The sequence below is a fragment of the Actinia tenebrosa genome, unplaced genomic scaffold (genome assembly GCF_029948245.1).
Source record: "Actinia tenebrosa isolate PJP-AT-01 unplaced genomic scaffold, QUT_ActTen_1.0 PGA_scaffold17__23_contigs__length_9995812, whole genome shotgun sequence".
NCBI lineage: Eukaryota > Metazoa > Cnidaria > Anthozoa > Actiniaria > Actiniidae > Actinia > Actinia tenebrosa.
In genome coordinates this window covers 2,263,910-2,282,302 of record NW_028292577.1, presented here as the reverse complement: position 1 = coordinate 2,282,302, position 18,393 = coordinate 2,263,910, and the positions used below count along the sequence as shown (strand labels likewise).

Genomic DNA, 18,393 nt, shown 5'->3' with positions numbered 1-18,393 from the left:
ATTAAGAGAGGATGTCAGCAAAAATCGACCAAAATCAAATTTTGCCGGCAACAGCCAAAAAATCGAATTCGTTCATATTTTGGCATTAGGAAGACCTTGATGCGATATAAACCGTGGTATACTTCATTTGCCAAAATATCGCTTTATTTCCGAGAAAAACGAGAAAAACAAATTCGTGCATAATTGACTCTCTGAGAGAGTCAAAATATACTCCAACTTTGGGGGCCTCGCGCGCCTTTGCAAAAATATCTACAGACTCAATCTTGGGAAATTATTTGGGATAGTGTTTTAACATTAAAAAGATGGAATTTCACGGTGTTCGAATAAATTCATAGTGGCGAAAAATATTTATTCACCAGGGTACTTTGACTTCGCGTCAAAAATGAGGAATTTTCAAAAAATGATTTATCCGTGTGCTAAATAAAATAAAACGTTGATATTAAGAAATTGAAAAGCTAAAATAATGTTCTAATCGTGGGTGAAGTCATTTTTGGGGGTTTTTGTTCTGCGATGAGAAATAAAATCTAAAAGTTACAGAAATTTTGAAGAGCTCAGACGGTCGGCCAAATCAAAGCGATTGACAAATTTGCATAACTTTTTGGATTTTTAAATCTTAATTTGGCTAAGTATCATAAAAACATCATCAGCATACAAGTTCAATGTAATATAATGACAAATACCGCAAGAATTTCGTTTTTACATTTGATTTTACCTAGAATTTAACAACAATTTATGCCCGGGAACTTCTGTTTACAATCATTTAGTGACTGAGCGGCAGGGCTGAAATGTGTAACGCGACAGATTTAGTTTTTGCAATTTAAAAATAAAGTCTTTTTCTTTTCAATTTCAGAGAAATAAAAGTATTTATTTGTTTGTTTGTCTCTTTAATTTTTCAAGAGAAATCGAAAAATGATTCAACCCCCGTTTCAATGACTTTTTTCGAGTGGGAAATTGATTACAATACAAAAACTAACTTCAGGGGAGACTTTGATAGATGACTGACACATGAAATTAAATTGCCGCAATTCTTTTGTATAATGCCGCAAACAACATCCATTCTTCAGTCATTAACGCTTTTATCCACGTTATGATTTGCTAACTTTATTTCCATGGAAGTTTGTTGCTCCTTTAAATCGATTATTGGTGGATTATGTGGTTATAGCAGAAAAGATAGGACGCAAGATGCTCTCGTTGTTCCCTTGCTTTCATGCACTAAGGATATAGCTCGACACAAGACTTTGTTTGGTTTCTCTGGATTTGAAAGTGAATTCGATTTGATTCTTGGTCGTGCAGGACAGTTCAGACGACCAAAAGAAATAAATGATTGGACGATATGTCCCCATCATCGCTCAATACTTGGACTAGGGTGGACAAGGGGCTCTAGTACTAGATGTAGAGTTCCCGCATCGATCTCAAATCATGGCCAATCAAAATCGAAGTGGCCAAAGAGCGACAAGGGCATTGGAAAAGACGAGTCGGAATTGATATTCAAGAAAACAGGAACTTTTATTCCATCTGGAGCAGGTAACGTTTTTGCATGCTTATGATTTCTTCTCAAAACGCATGTTTCTATATCAGTCCCGTTAGCAGGGCCGTAACTAGGGGGGGGGGGGTGCAGGGTGCACGTGCACCCCCCCCCCCCCCCCCCAAATAAAAGGTTAAGGTCCGCTCATCCATCTCCTTTTTTTTTTTTTTTTTGTGGTTCTGCTTTCTTCTGGTTACCTTTTTATTATTATTTTTTTATTATTATTTATTTTTGTTCTGCTTTCTTAAAAGAAACGATCAATGGTCCGATTTTCATGCACCCTCCCTGTAAAAGTTCTGGTTACGGCCCTGGAAGTAGTATTTTAAGTCGTAGTGTGCATTGTTTGGCAGGTATCTGCGTGAGTTGCAGGAAAAAAATAAGAGAGATGGTCAGTAATATTGACACACAGAAATCTAGAAGTTCGTTTGTAGATGAGGAATGCATTGACGCGGAAACAGAGACACTCGAAAAACTAAAGCATTTGAGAATAGAGGTAGGTCTGCCAATCTAAGCCTTTATTTAAAAAGGTGCTAAAATAATCCAATCCATCCTTCTCATTCCATCTATTGTATATCCAACCAACCAACCAACCATCCATCTATCCAATCTCATTCCAATCCATTCTTCTATATCTTCTATATTCCTTTTATATTCCATCCATTCTTCTATATCCCATCTATTCCATTCCCTTCATCACATTCCAGTCTATCCATCCATTTCAGCCAATCCTCCATACATCCATCCCTCCATCCAACCGTCTATCTCAGACCCGCATCAAGGAACGCAGCAAGGCCCACAGCTTAGAAATATGGGAAGGGGAGAGGGGGGGGGGGGGGGGAGGTGGGAGACAAAACAACTTTTTTTCCGGAAGACCATAATATACTCGCCTAATATACTCAACTTTGCCTTGTACCTTTTTTTTAAAAAATAGAAGAAGCTGAGTGGGGGGTGGACCTGAATTTATCACATTCCATGCACCCTTATTCCAATTTATTCATACACCCACTTAAAAAATATAAAGATTTATATTTCTTTTCCCGGTTTTAGGAAAAGAGGAGTAAAGAGCAAAACGAAGAAGAAGAAAAAGAAGAGGAGGTGTTCTTTAAACAGCCATTACCTTTAAGTCCAACAAATATTTCAATGTCTTCTACGTGGACGAATACGCCAGTGAGTCAATATCACGAAGAGGACATTTCTAGTGTAACTGTTGACGGTTCTTTTCTTTTCGATTTGTCACCAAGAGAAAAACTCAATGCTTATTTAGCATCAAGAGATGTTAGTCCTGTCCGCTTTGTGCTAGCAACCCCATGGGACGAGGCATCTGAACGCTCGAGACGTTATTACAAAAGAAAAGGAAAACAAGTGGTTGCTTCATGCTTAGAGGAAGTTGCTCCTGGGCAGTCCGACAAGATCTTTGATTCTTTAGCAAAATCCAATCTTAAACATGGCGATACTACTTTTGATTTTTCATTGATGGAAGCCCTTTGTGAATGTTACAATAATGCCAATCATTGGAGCACTAGGAGACAGATCCTCTCCCTTATGGCAGATAAAGTAAGCTTCAATGATTTAAAGAGATGGATACCCGACATATCGATGTACCGCCTTAAAATAGCGCGGCATCATCGTTTACTTCATGGTCGAGGTTCTGTTCTCTCGCCCGTAAAGAATACGCGCATGTATATAAAACCCGAGAAACTAGAGCACTTTTTGACATTCATTACGAGCTCTCACATAGTTCAAGATTTACCTTTCGGAGAAAGAGTACTCAAGTTGTCGTCAGGCTGTGAGCTAAAAGTTCCAAATGTGGTTCGAACTCTCATACCGGAACAAATAATACGTCAATACCAAAGTTACTGCTCGGAAACAGGTTTTGACCCAGTAAGCCGTAGCACATTGCTCAGGATCCTCAGTGCCTGCTCTGCGTCCGTCCGCAAATCCCTTCAAGGGCTGGACTATTTTTCAGCAAATGGAGCCCAGTCCTTTGATGATCTAGAAGACGTGGTGGAGACACTTGGGGATAGTTATGGAAAGGGACTAACGTGGGCGAACATGACTAATGAAAAGCTAAAACAAGCGAAACGATACCTTAAAAGCGATTATAAGGTAAAACTGAATTTTAAAACTCAAGTATTAAAGCTAACACCACAACAAACACAAGAAAACTGACAAGACAAAAAACAAACAAACAAACAAACAAACAAACAAACAAAAAATGAAAAAAGAAAGACAAGAAGTTAATGCATTTTCCTCCTCCTGACGACTATCTTTTTATTTTATTTTAGGTGCATGTTTCAAAAAACTCGGTGGTTGCCGATCACTGCAGAGTGTTCGCTCTCAGTTCCCCTGACGACCCCTGCTTCGAAAAGTGTTGTGATCACGAACATAATCTAAAATGTGATAGATGCAGCATCTTCCCTAGTGCTCTTGAAGAAATACGTTCAGCCATTAAAGGCGTTGACTGCTCATTAGAAGAAAGAGAAGAGATGGAGTATACCATAGATCAATCCGCTCAAAATATCGATGCGTGGAAAGCTCATCTTCTTCGAACCATCAACCAGGATACCGCAAAACATGAAATATTGAAAAATATGGATGATCAATCAGTGGTTCTTGTATCTGATTGGGCCATGAAATTCGTACCGCGAAAGTTTCGCGAAAGCCAAAGAGATTGGTTTGGAAAGCGCGGGATTTCCTGGCACCTTACAGTTGCTGTAACGAAACCAAAGGATAATGACATAAACATGTTGACTTTTGTTCATGTTTTTGAAAGCTGTACTCAGGATAGTCCCACAGTCTTGGCTATTTTCGATGATGTCCTCCAGCAACTCAAGAGTATTTTATCAAGTGTAAAGTTTGTCTACATGAAACAAGATAACGCTGGATGCTATCATTCGGCACCAACTATGCTTGCTATAAAGCACATTGCTACGAAACACGGAATCTGCCTTTCTCGGATCGACTTTTCGGATCCACAAGGAGGGAAAGGCGCATGTGATCGAAAGGCCGCGAACATCAAAAATCACATGAAAAGATATTTGGACTCAGGCCATGATATCGAAACAGCCAAACAAATGAAACAAGCAATTGAGTCATCTGGAGGCATACCGGGCGTAACAGTGACTTTGTGTGGCCCACAATCTACATCAGGCTTCAAATCTGTCAAATTTGATGGAATTAGCTATATTAACAATATCCAATACAGCGAAGAGGGAATGAAAATGTGGAGAGCCTATGAGATTGGTCCTGGGAAATCCATCAATTGGAATGACCTAAGTCTCCCAACCGGCATACCCAAACTAAACAAAACGTCGGATGATAATAGCAACAAAATCTTATTTGTTCCTGTAAAACCCCGAAAAGGCCCAAAAAGTTCAAAATTAGAGAGCAAAGATGATGCCAGTGACGATGATGATGAAGGTAATAGCATTGATGATTGTTATGATAATGATGATGACAATGATGATGGCGATGCTGGTGGTAATGCTGATTGTGGCAAAGGCGACGCTGAGGATCTACAGGCAGATGCTGATAAAAAGCTGTTCTGTTGTCCAGAGGAGGGCTGTACAAAGTCGTTTCAGCGGTATTCTTCACTTGAAAAACATCTGGACATTGGAAAACACAAGTATTCCCTTGAACTTCAGACATTTTATGACAAATCAATGATAGGTTACGCCTCAAAACTCGAAAAGGGGATGAGTGAAGTTCCAACATTCCCTCAGCCAGACACGCTTGAATCAGAAAATAGTATGGCAGATTCAGTATTTCCGATGGGTTGGGCCTTGAAGTCTACAGGAAAGAGGAAAAGGTTTACTGAAACCCAAAAAAACTATCTCATGGAAGTCTTTAAAAATGGTGAATTAACTGGGCAAAAAGCAGATCCACGAACTGTATCTAAGTCAATGAGAAAAGCCAAAAATGCTGATGGCTCTTGCATGTTCCGGAAAGAGGATTTTCTATCTTCTCAGCAAATTTCAAATTTTTTTTCTCGCTTAGCAAAAGCAAAAAATCTAGACTCTTATGAAAAAGATGTAATGGGAGGAAATGTTGGAGAAATTGTGAACAGAGATGTGCAAGAACTGACGGATGAAGTGATGAATGCAATTACTCTTCAACACCCAATAATGTATCACACTTACGACATCTGCAAAATGTCTTCACAATCAAAACTTCCAAGATTCTCTATTGCCATGCTGAAAGATATTTGTGCTGCTTTCGAACTTGATATATCCAGTATTACAGTCAATCGCAAAATGCCGTACATCGATATTCTCAATGAACTTGTCAGGCAATGTAGTTGTGCAAGCAGTACATAAAACTATAGTCCAGCCTTGTAGCCGGTTTATTTCGAAAGCAGGTATAGTCCGCGCTTTAGAAGTCGAATCAATTATATGGTTACTTAATTGTCGTATACTTAACTATGATATGCCTGGTTGAATCAGATTTCTGTGATTGCTGTATTTATATATACAAATACAGCAATATGTAGAGACTTTAACTAAAATAATGATAAATCAAGTTTTTTCTAGTATACTCGATAAGAGTATTGCTTGAAAAAATATAGGCAGATGATAGTGACAAAATTGCTGCAAACGTCAATTTTTTCCGATTGATAAAACAACGGTTAAAGTCTGTTGTGAAGAATTATTCAACTCGGAACTTGTCTCAGATCTAGGACTGGGACTATGCGTTTAGGATTATGATCACAAGCCGGTTGAATCCGATTTAAACGGTTTGATTGCCTTCGATCTCTCATTCAGATTCTCACTCGAAAATAGTCGATTTTCGATTTCTCTTGAAAAATTAAAGAGACAAACAAACAAATAAATACTTTTATTTCTCTGAAATTGAAAAGAAAAAGACTTTATTTTTAAATTGCAAAAACTAAATCTGTCGCGTTACACATTTCAGCCCTGCCGCTCAGTCACTAAATGATTGTAAACAGAAGTTCCCGGGCATAAATTGTTGTTAAATTCTAGGTAAAATCAAATGTAAAAACGAAATTCTTGCGGTATTTGTCATTATATTACATTGAACTTGTATGCTGATGATGTTTTTATGATACTTAGCCAAATTAAGATTTAAAAATCCAAAAAGTTATGCAAATTTGTCAATCGCTTTGATTTGGCCGACCGTCTGAGCTCTTCAAAATTTCTGTAACTTTTAGATTTTATTTCTCATCGCAGAACAAAAACCCCCAAAAATGACTTCACCCACGATTAGAACATTATTTTAGCTTTTCAATTTCTTAATATCAACGTTTTATTTTATTTAGCACACGGATAAATCATTTTTTGAAAATTCCTCATTTTTGACGCGAAGTCAAAGTACCCTGGTGAATAAATATTTTTCGCCACTATGAATTTATTCGAACACCGTGAAATTCCATCTTTTTAATGTTAAAACACTATCCCAAATAATTTCCCAAGATTGAGTCTGTAGATATTTTTGCAAAGGCGCGCGAGGCCCCCAAAGTTGGAGTATATTTTGACTCTCTCAGAGAGTCAATTATGCACGAATTTGTTTTTCTCGTTTTTCTCGGAAATAAAGCGATATTTTGGCAAATGAAGTATACCACGGTTTATATCGCATCAAGGTATTCCTAATACCAAAATATGAGCGAATTCGATTTTTCGGCTGTTGCCGGCGTATGGTCGATTTTTGCTGACATCCTCTCTTAATCGTTTTCTGTCTTATCGTTAAATTGTAATCTTTCCTTCTTTATTAGGAACTCTCTAACGCAATCAAATAAACGAAACGAAGAGTAAGACGAGTGTATTTTTTACCGCTATACCGCACCAATATGAACCGGTTCCAAAGTATTTTGGGATTTTCCATTTTAGAAAATAATGAATTAGAATGGTTTTATTAGCCAAACTAGCATGCCAATGGATGAACTGCCATTCGTTGTTTATCAATTTTTTTAAACACTAGCAAACTTCAGCGAAAATTTCATTTTCTTGGTTCAAAAACCTAAGAAAGGGACTTTGAAAGCTACTTCAATAAATAGGCAATACGCAAGTATGGTCCTCCTTTACTTTAATCAACACGCAAAATATCTGTGTTTACAATATGTACATTATGAAGGCATGGATAAGGATAAACAAAATGAAGGGTTTTTCAGTGATCGCTTGCCATGGTTATTACAAAACAGTGTGAGAAGACACGGTTCAGTGTTTTTTGTAAATGCAATGTTAAAACTGGCTTAAAATTAACACTTTTAATCCTTCACGTCCATCTGTATGCTTTTTTATTACTAAACAAGCTGTATAAATCCTCCTATACAAGCTATTTGGCATTATATGATAAATTTTACCACCACATTGCTCAAAATTTTTGAACATACTCAAGGCACCGTAAAATTAAGACAGAAATACAATGTATGTCCATGGGAGTGCTCAAAATTTTTGAGCATACTCAAGTCATCATTAAATTAGGACAGAGATACAATGTATGTCCATGGGAGTGCTCAAAATTTTTGAGCATACTCAAGGCACCATAAAATTAAGATAAAAAAAACAATGTATGTCCATGGGAGTGCTCAAAATTTTTGAGCATTCTCAAGGCAAACAAATTACTTATGTATTTGGATGTTTACGAAAATTACGCTTTGAATTCCTTGTTATTTTTACTTGAAAAACGAAAGATAATTACAGATAATCCAATAAATATCAGATTTAGTGAAATTTACCTTGGATGTCTTTCATTAAAATCCAAATTTTGAAGATTACCGAACTTTTTAAGGACAAATCTACAACATTGCAAAACAGACTTGAAACTGGTTTAAAAAAAACGGTAAGCAAAATATAATCTTACTTTTACTTCTTTTTTACATAAAGATATTTGGTTATCTATATGAAGAGTCTTGTTTTTACATGGACCGTATTTTTACCGCAATGAAAATTGAAAAAGAGAAATGTCCCTGAAATAAAATTCCTCCGAAACTTTCTCCGATTAAAGTTGAGTTGTGATCTGGAAGTTTCTTGTTTTAAGTTCAATGATTTTCGCTTTGTTTACATCCTCAAATGTAGCACAAAACCAGTTTTTTTGTTATGACTTTGCCACTCGAACTCCTTCATACTTCCTTCTATCGATAATGATGATTTTTGAACCAAAACTTTGCAGTAATCACTCGTAGTAGTTTTGAAGCTTCATTGCACAGTTTTTAGTTTGAATATCTTCAACTCAAAAACCAGTTTTTATCAGTTGTTTGATTTCGTGAGCCTGTCGCAGCTTTTGATTGGCTAACAGACAAAATCTAGTAAAACTGGTTTTCCTTGAATTCTTGATCAACCTCTGATCGACCTTGCATCATCTGCAAAGTAAGTGATGACTGAAATCGTTGAAAATCAGCTGCAAAATGCAGCGTTTTTCAATACTACTTTAATCGTAAAATTGAATTCGTGACATTTACCAGAAGCAAAAGAAGGCCTTATCAAGCAAATTGAATGGAATACCAGTGAAATATAATCATTTGAAAGGAAGATCTTCGTTCACCATGCATGCATAATAATGTAAACGAAGGTGTGTTTTTCTCACAAAAATGATTAAATAAGACGGAATTCTTTTGAAGATATCCTTTTTTGAATAAAATAATTTAGTTGAGCAGTAAGTAGTGCTGCACGGAAATCTACAAGTTCTTGTGAGAAACGTTTCTTAGCTTACTATCGCTTAGCTTACTATTTAACCTGGAGATTTACCTTAGCATTTCAGTGAGTGTTTTATATTGCACTTTTCAATTTACTCCTGCTTTTTGTGTTTTACTCAATAAATGTTCATCTTTTCACATCATTGTAGTGCATGTTTTAATATTTTAAGATAGTGAAACCAGTAAATTTATAATTGAGGTTGTTTTTCCAGCATTTTCCGGTGGAATCTTAACTAGTCTATTTGTCACATCAATAATAGTCTATCCATATAAAAGTTTACTTTCTAAACCTTTTATTTTAAAATGCTTGGTCATTCTTTTCCACCAGAGTGCTCAAAATTTTTGAGCATTGCCGTGGACAGAATGACAAGCATGACCTTCCATCAGAGTGCTCAAAATTTTTGAGCATTGCCGTGGACTGAACGGATGACAAGAAGCATACCTTCCACCAGAATGCTTCATTTTTTTTCAATAAAAACTACTCAAATGAAATTTCAAATGACATGATGGAGATACTACCTAAAGTTTTTGTTTCAAAATGAAGTGCAAAAACATTTGTACTGAAAAATCAACCAAAAAAATCAATTCGATTGCCATGGTTAACATAAACCTGCGATAATGATAACAAATCGCTGCTAATTTTCTAAAATGGAAAATCCCAAAATACTTTGGAACCGGTTTATGGTAATTTATATGTGCACGGCGGCATTTCTTTTGTATTCTGTTTATTGGACAAGCGTTCAAGCCTAAATACATATTTGCAAACTTTATTTCAAGTGGGTAGACAAATTTAGTACAAAATTAGTTGATCACTGGTTTTAAATTTAGCTCATAATATCAATGTTAAATTAATAATTATAAGATTTTCAACTATATATAAAATTGAAATTACAAATAATCATGCGATCGAAGACAAACACAGAAATAACTGGAGACAGCAATACAGGTATACAATTCGAAATTCAATTTATAATTACGATATCATTAAACTAAATAGTAAACTATACGAGAAATGATCACAAGTTCAAAATAAAAAAAAATAAAAAATGAATGACTGGATACAGCCACACACGGTTCCAGCTCATGCAAGGAACTGTATGCAATAAACACTGAATTGCAAGAGTCATTAGTACAACTCGCGGTGTCCAACACTCCCTATTTAAAGCCCCGTTTACACTAGCGAGTTTTGCGGCGATTTTTGCTGCGATTTTTTCGGCGATTCTGTCCATATTAAATAATGGTAAAGAATTTACTTGTAAAGTTTTATTCAGGATACCAAGATTTTCCTAGACGAATGTCTCTTTTGAAGGATGAGACAAAAGATTTCATATTTCCGAAAATATCGCAGCAAAAATCGCCGCAAAAATCGACAGTGTAAACTGGGCTTAACAATTACACTACAAGGTCGAGTTTTGTATGAGTCAATAGATAGTCGATGAGACGCGTAGCGCCGAATCGACTATTTGACTCATAGAAAACGAGAACAAGTAGTCTAATTGTTTTAGCATAAACCTACTAGCTAATATTAAGGCACTGCCTAAAAGCGAAGCTCCCGATATGCATAGCTAGTGTCACGTGATCGTCTTTCAACCAATGAGAGTGTCCGTTATATCGTCAAAATCCGATAACAAATGATGTTACACAAGGAATGTGAAATATGATTAGCAGAAAGGCGTAAGACTTGAAGTGATAGTCCATTAAAACCAGTTCCCTTTGCCTTCACGTTTTCTAGATATTCCGCAGCAACATTACTAATTTTCTGAAGAAAACAAGAGGATAGTAAATGATTGGAGGGAGGTTGGGTTAGCATTTACAGATGATTGGCCATTGTGTTTTAATATTTTAGATTTGAGCACAACAGGAGCACGCAAGAAATGCTCCTGACGGCCTTAGCAATCTCCATCGGACCCCATTTAGCACAGTGGAGTAGGGGAAGACCCATAAATCGTAGCAGCGTTTGTCGTTGACTTAAAGACTTTCCAAAGTTCCTCAGGGTCGTTTCTATCGTCGTGAATAATTTGATTGTAAAAGTGACTTTCAGACTTTTAACAATCATATAATTAACTCTATTTCTATAGAAAGCGGTAAAGACATTCCATGGAATCAAAAACCAGCTTTGACTTGGTTTCTTACGCTCTCTCTTGTCTTCATAAGCATAAGAATATCTTGGGTTAGCCAAGGAGGAAGGATTTGATGCTTTACCCCATGGTGCACACGATGGTCTGTTGTTATGGCTTTTCCTCTCGCATCTCTCAAAACTGAGAGTTTTAGGCCATAAGGTTATCTTCTCGCGTTAAAAAATATTACATCCTTTCGCTGCGGTCGGTCGTAAAATATTTTTTACTACTCGAAGATAAACTTCTTCGCGCCACTGTGTGATTTCCTCTATGTATATAAAGGTCAAGGTTTCTTCCTAGGTAATAATATATAGACTAATTTGTCTTATTTTTCAAAGCAATTGTTGATTAAGAGAGATGACGGTTGAATTTTTGATTTAAAACGTGTAAAATCCGCCATTAATTGGTTTGCGCTCTATTCGCCGATCTTGTGACGTCACTTACTCAACAGACATCCTCTGAGCAGTAGTAACTAAAAAAACGACTTGCCGAGTATCTAGACTATGGTTAAAAACGAATTATAAAATGAATGTCCGGAGCATTTCACATGTATTTCCTCAGTGTTTTATATACGTTTGCTTGAGTAAGTGACCGTAATAAATGCTCAAAAATGTCCACCCGCCGGAGGAGAATTAGGAAACATTTTGATAATGGCGGACGCAAAGAAAAAGACGTTAACTTCTTCCGAATGTCCAAGCAAAGATCCAGAGTATTTTTCTGTTTATGATCATAACGATTATAATGGCAAGTTCTAACAATTTTATTATTTTTCTTTTCTTAGAACTTTCAAGTTCTAATGAAGGACCTGGTCAAGACAATGGAGGAAGGAGAGACTGCTGGAACAAAGCTTGTCTATTTAAAAGGCTTTTATACCTTTTATTTCAGTTCCATGATGCTTCGCCTGGTCTATTCTCCGGTGTACTTCAAACAACTTGGGCTCAGTTCAACATACACTGGTATATTAAATGGTGCTGGTCCGTTTATTAATGCTTTCGGGGGACTGTTGCTCTGCTACATTGCAGATAAAACAAATAAACATAAAACGATACTTTTAGTTTCTTTATTGGCTAATGTTGCAATTCCTTTGCTTCTGACCTTCCCACAGAATTCTTGTCTTAAAGCTGGATATCCTAAAGCCGCAATGCCAAACATGACAAAGAGCAAAGTAAATCTAGACGAACGGACGGAAAATTTGCGTGAAATAATGGCAGTGAAAAGCCACAATTCGAACTCACAGAATCAATTGGATGTAAAATCACTGCAGCTGCAAAATACAGGATCCACAATTAAGAAAAAGGAATACGGAAAACAGTCAGGAGTTAATAATCGTAATGCTATTCACAGTTCACTTTTAGGAGACTATATTACAGTGAAAGCAAGAAGACCTGCGACAGGATCTTTTCTCCGATCAGATAACGTCAAACATCGTTTCGCAAGCCGAGAACTCAGCACGAAGACGCCATTTAAACTGACACAAAGATCAAAGCCATGCAATCGATACCATTTCCGCAATTCTATAAGGAAAAATACTAAAAAACGACAACTAGTACCTGATAAAGAAACACAAACAAAAAACGATCAACGACAATTCATTGCGAAGAAACGAGATAACGACGCAGCATTTACACCCATAAAAAGAGGGAATATGCGAGAAAAAAGAAGCAACAAGCCAATTGATGATGATCACGGTGATGGCAACAGTGATGATTATGGTGATGTTGATACTGATAAGACCAATCTATTTCTTCTTCTATTGGCCATTATCGTTGTCGGTCAATTTGTAAGTAGTCCAAGTCGCAACCTTGCAGATACAGCAACACTGTTTTCTCTTCAAAACAACAAAGCCGATTATGGTAAAATACGACTATGGGGTAACGTCGGCCAAAGTTTTATCATCCCGTCTGTGTCACTACTCGTGTACTTCCTAAAAACGTCTGTATGCGGTACCAAAAAAGACAACTACAAAATGGCCATGTATATACTAGCTGGATGTTCGGGAATAGCTTTTCTCTTGGGATTCAAAATCATATTTCCCCCTACAATCTTGACTGATCATATTCGGGAAGCTGAAACCTCTAAAAAACAAGGATCTGTAGGAGAACTTGTTGTCCCTTTGGCAAACTGGAGCTTTCTGATCATTGTTTTCTTTTTGGGAACTTTTGAAGGTGTCTTCAACACTTTTATGTTTTGGTTAATCGTAGACCTAAATGAAGGCCAGTCTGCTCTCATTGTGGCCGTAGCAACCTTTCTCAGGAATGCAACAGCTTTTGTGACATTTGCAGCATCGTCGAGTGTCTTTCAAAAGTTTGGAGCAATCAATGCTATAAATATTTCTTTGGTTCTATATAGCGCTTCATTTCTAGTTTACAGTGTGATCACCAACCCATGGATTGCAATTATCCCAGAAGTTATTCAGTATGTCTCTTTTTCTCTGTCTATGGCGGCAAGTGTAACGTACATGGGTGAACGTGCTCCAGAGAATTTGGCTGCAACAGCGCAAGGTACCATAAACTTGAGTTTTCATTTTTTTATTCCTATTTAACTTGATTTTTTTCAGTTCAAACTCGTTAAATAATAAGATATCTTTAACGGCTCACTGATAATTCTAATTCGGTGGTCTCCGTAAGGGAGATTTCATTTTTGCCGGACGATTTGTTTACCTTTTAGGGATTCATCATCGATCTTTTGATCACAAGTAACCCAACAGCTTCAAAAGCTCACTATAGCTTACTTTAGGTGTTTTGTTCCTACCTTTTTTCAGGGATTGTCCAATTTATGTACTCCGGATTTGGACAAGGTGTTGGGCCGATAGTAGCTGGTCTGATTATACAGATGATAGGTACTCACTACACATTCCTTGCATTCGCTGTCATATCATTATTGGTACTGGGGTTTTCGGTAAGCGTCCAGTTAATTCTATGGAAGCGTGAAACGAAGTTGTACCAAAAAGTATCTACAGACGAGGACATAAAGTAGGCATGAGGCATCCGGATTCCGGGGTACCAGAGGGCGGGCGAGCGAAAGGGTGGCTTCGTGGTGGCTTCCTCCTTTCCTTCCTCTTTCTCTTTTCTCCCTACTTTCCTACGTTGCAGTCTGATACCCAACATAGATCGGATATGAAATGTGAACAGATAAATAGAAAAAAGATCTGAGGAAGATTGCTAAGGTAGCTGGGGTATTTGCGGTGCATTTCTTAAAAATTGTTGTAAGCTTTCACTGAGTAAGAAATTTATGACCTTCCTATTAGTCAACAAGGAACTTGCTTTCTTCAAAATAAAAAGGTTTGACCCTCCACAAAAGTTCAAATTTTTACTGTTGACGCTCTCCTCGAAAGCCCAATCCCCCCACGTGAATCAGTTAGTATTAAAGATATAACCATCCATATGTATCCGCTTTCTATTGGGTGTGAAAATAGGCACGTCAGATAACAATACTTTAACAGGACCCTGGTGGCAGAGTAGACTCGATTTTTAGCCCTTTACGGCTCCAAAATGAGGGGGTGGTCAATCTCCGAGATAAAAGATCAAAAATTTCTTTTAATGCTACCGTTTGTAATTATACTAGATAAGTATCACGAGGTGAAAATATCTTAAAAATCGGCCGACCCCCATCTTTTAACCCTGCCCGGTTTTCTCGGACAACGACTCTAAATTGTCCCCAGTAAGGTGACCCCATAGGACTACCAGTTTCTTGCATGATAAATATTACGAGAAAGCCCGTCAAGCCACGTACCTTATGACAAGTTTTCAGTATTTTCTGTTTCGTTCCTCAGATCCCCAGTCAATGTAGCACGTGCTTTTCTCGAAATTTGCTCGCTGACAGATTACACGTTTTCTTTCAGGACCAATATACCTTTTAACCCAGCGCTTCACTTTTAGTCTTCATACAATCAATCGCTCTAATCGCTAACACACCACCAACGCTAACTGACCCAACTTAAAACTGTTCCACCCCCTTGTTGACGTCATTTCACACAATTTCTCACTGATCTCACATTGCTGTTAAATACCTATCTTCACATCAATTCAGCTTCACTTTCCATAATGATGATCAGTCTAGTCTTTCTGTAAGTGCAAACAGACATTGTAATTTAGCTTATATACTACCCATCAACTAAAACATTTTAGTAATAGTTTATGTTTTAACATCCAGATTTCGTGTTTTTTAAAGTGTTCTATTGTAAAATTGAATATACACTTACCTACTTGATTCTATAAGGCATATTTAATCAGTTGAGAGGGTTGGCTTGATATTTTGATGCCTCATCAACAATATATATATCATGCTAAGGCAACCCACTTCCATTCTAAGCGTAATGTTCAATCCAAAACGTCGAGTTGAAAGTAAAATTCGTCGATTTCTTCAACGAGGGGAGGGGGGGTACTCCCATATTTGGACTATACGTGGATGATCCGCTGAACACGGTATGATTTTTCGAGCTTCTTATCATAAACAGGGTATGCAATTTCACTCGAGTTACAAGTTCTTCCTGAGTTTCCTGTCATATTCAGTGATTCTGCTTTCGTATTGACCGAAACTGGTTATTATGGTCGTAAAAAAACGATATGCGAGATGACATGATAATTAAAACAGGAACTCAGTGCGATAAATTATGTATTTTGTTATAAACAGGGTCCACAAATTTGAGGTTTTTTATCATAAACAGGGTACCCCTTTCAGAATCCCAGCGCAACACCCCCCCCCCCCCCCCCCTCGGGAGTTCGTAATGTGAAACTCGTACGAGAAATTCATGGTGAAGGAGTTTAGAATGAATCAGTGACAAACTCGAATATAAAACATCAAATGACTGAAATAGAAAACACGTATGTTAAGACCTTGATGAAGCATGTAAAATACAAAATAGCAATATGAGATAATCTAATAGAGTGTAAAATTCATGTGATGAATTTCAAACAGTGCATTTTGGCGGGGATGGTACGCCATACCCTGAGACAGCTTTTACATAGTGCGTCCGATGATATGATCGGCAAATGACACTTGGCTGTCAATCACCAAACCAAGTTGCTTCTTGCTTTATCGCTTCGTTTTCAGATGTCTTGATAGATAACTGCCTTTCCTCAGACGACAGTTTAGCAGCCAAAGGTTTTCCAGTGACTGACATAGTTTTAGTCTATGATTCATTTAATGGAAGTTTGTTAGCATTTATCCATTTTAGGACATCATTCCAAACACAATTTAAGGTGTTATTAACATTGTCCATGAAGGACGCACTACCAGAGTAGGATAAGCTTGTGTCGTCAGCATAAAGGTCTTCATGCACTTCGGAGGACTGTATATGCAATGAAAAATCATTAATACAAATAACGAAAAATAATGGTCCCAGTAGACTTTTGCTTGAGATAAAATCCCTAAAACTCAAAAAATTACTTAGAACATATTTCAATAGAAATAAATATACAAATGAATTTTTTTTTATTTTTTTTTCTTTTTACATTCAGTAACATAAACAGCCGTATTTAGCATCCATAAAAGAACTCATAGCGCATTCAACGGCTTTCAAAATCAGAGGAAGAATTGATTTATAATTGAAGTGAGTGGAGTGCACGAGTTCTTGAATTTGTTCGATTCTTGTAGACATTGCCTCTTCAAGGCTTTCAAACTATAAGATTCATGGACCGACAAGTTTCGAAAAACCTCTAAATCTTTTAGTGTGGGCCTACCACGAATGGCGAGTGCGTTTGTATGTGGGATGATCGTATAAGGCATAGCACTCTCCAAACATTCACGCAGCACCTTTATAATCCCACGAACCGAAGCAGAAGTAACGAGGGAAGCAGGAGATTCTTATCCCCAGTTCCCAGTGACTCAACTAGGAACGCCTGGGACCATGACCCACATTTTGGCGGCCAAATACGACGACAAAGAACGCGGCCTGCAATTTTAGACTCGGGTTCCTACGGAAACCCGAGTAATAAAAAGAGAACCTTATAATTATGCAAGTACTTTACAGACATTTCAATGTTTTTTGGTTTTAACAAACTGGAAGTGATTAGTGTTATGTTATAAATATTCATGAAATGTTCAAGTGACATCATATAATTAACGCTGCTGTTATTAAAAGATGCGTAGTTCTAATAACCGTTAAAATGCTGTTTTAAATGAGCACAGACTGAAGGAGGTAACTTCCTACAAGTATCTTGGAGTTTATGTTGACAGCTGCCTGAACTGGTCTACCCATATTGATTACCTGTGCAAGAGAATTTACCCAAAGCTGAAAATCTTAAATAGACTGTCAGGCTTTCTTAGTCAAAACATGCTTCTTAAGATATACAAAATTACCATACCACCTATTTTCGATTATGGTTGTATAGTGTGGATGGAGTGTTCAAAGAAACTGTCTGATAAATTGGAAGGATTGCAAAATCAAGCTTTAAGAATAATTTTGCATAAGAACCGGAAAACATGCTCTCAAGTATTGCGAGACAACTTAGGCATCTTAACCCTGCACAATCGCAGGCGATTTCTGCGTTTTATTCTGATATTTAAAATTATTAATAACAGTTGTCCAAAACAATTACAAGGAAAATTAACAAAAAGATCTGCAATGCATTACAAGAACTTTAAGAGGCTCTTGTATTCTAAACATTCCAAGAGCGAAGTCTGCAACTGGGGAAAAGACCTTCAAATTCTCCTCTGCTAGAGATTGGAACAGCCTACCACGTGAGATCAGAGAAATTAACAAGCTAAAGACGTTCAAGTTAAAAGTGTATCACCTTCTTTTAAAGGAGGATAGGAACAATCACATATGCAAATTAAATAATTAGAAATGTGTACCTTATTATTAATTAGTTTTTTAAAATCCTATACTTATTGATTACTTGTAATATTTCATATGTTTCATACTATTTCATACTAATAATTACTACATAATTATTATTCATCATTTTATTTATTTATCTATCTATCTATTCATTCATGCATGCATGCATTCATTCATTCATTCATTCATTTATTTATTTATTTATTTATTCACTTTTTTTTTTTTTTTTTTTTTAATCATAATCATATTTTTAAATTTTATATTTTTAGTGTTTTTTTACATCACGTGCAGTGACATAATATTGTAAATATATTATATAGCT

The 18,393-nt window shown here is 36.8% G+C and overlaps 2 protein-coding genes across 3 annotated transcripts; both read left to right on the top strand.

The window, feature by feature from the left end:
• LOC148910208 (uncharacterized) lies at window positions 1-6,287 on the top strand. Its single transcript, XM_089031886.1, has 4 exons — window positions 1-1,524; window positions 1,876-2,018; window positions 2,573-3,631; window positions 3,811-6,287. Exons 1-4 carry the CDS (start codon window positions 1,110-1,112, stop codon window positions 5,839-5,841), a joined length of 3,648 nt encoding a protein of 1,215 aa, XP_088888012.1. The 5' UTR covers window positions 1-1,109; the 3' UTR covers window positions 5,842-6,287.
• Window positions 6,288-12,076: 5,789 nt separating this feature from the next.
• On the top strand, window positions 12,077-14,589 carry LOC116298029 (major facilitator superfamily domain-containing protein 6-B). 2 transcript variants are annotated; one of them, XM_031706366.2, is made up of 3 exons: window positions 12,077-12,246; window positions 12,396-13,791; window positions 14,052-14,589. In XM_031706366.2, exons 2-3 carry the CDS (start codon window positions 12,432-12,434, stop codon window positions 14,264-14,266), a joined length of 1,575 nt encoding a protein of 524 aa, XP_031562226.1. In that variant the 5' UTR covers window positions 12,077-12,246; window positions 12,396-12,431; the 3' UTR covers window positions 14,267-14,589. The 2 variants fall into 2 exon arrangements, with proteins under 2 accessions (XP_031562226.1, XP_031562225.1); XM_031706365.2 differs by having other exon boundaries at window positions 12,077-13,791.
• Window positions 14,590-18,393: the final 3,804 nt, after the last annotated feature.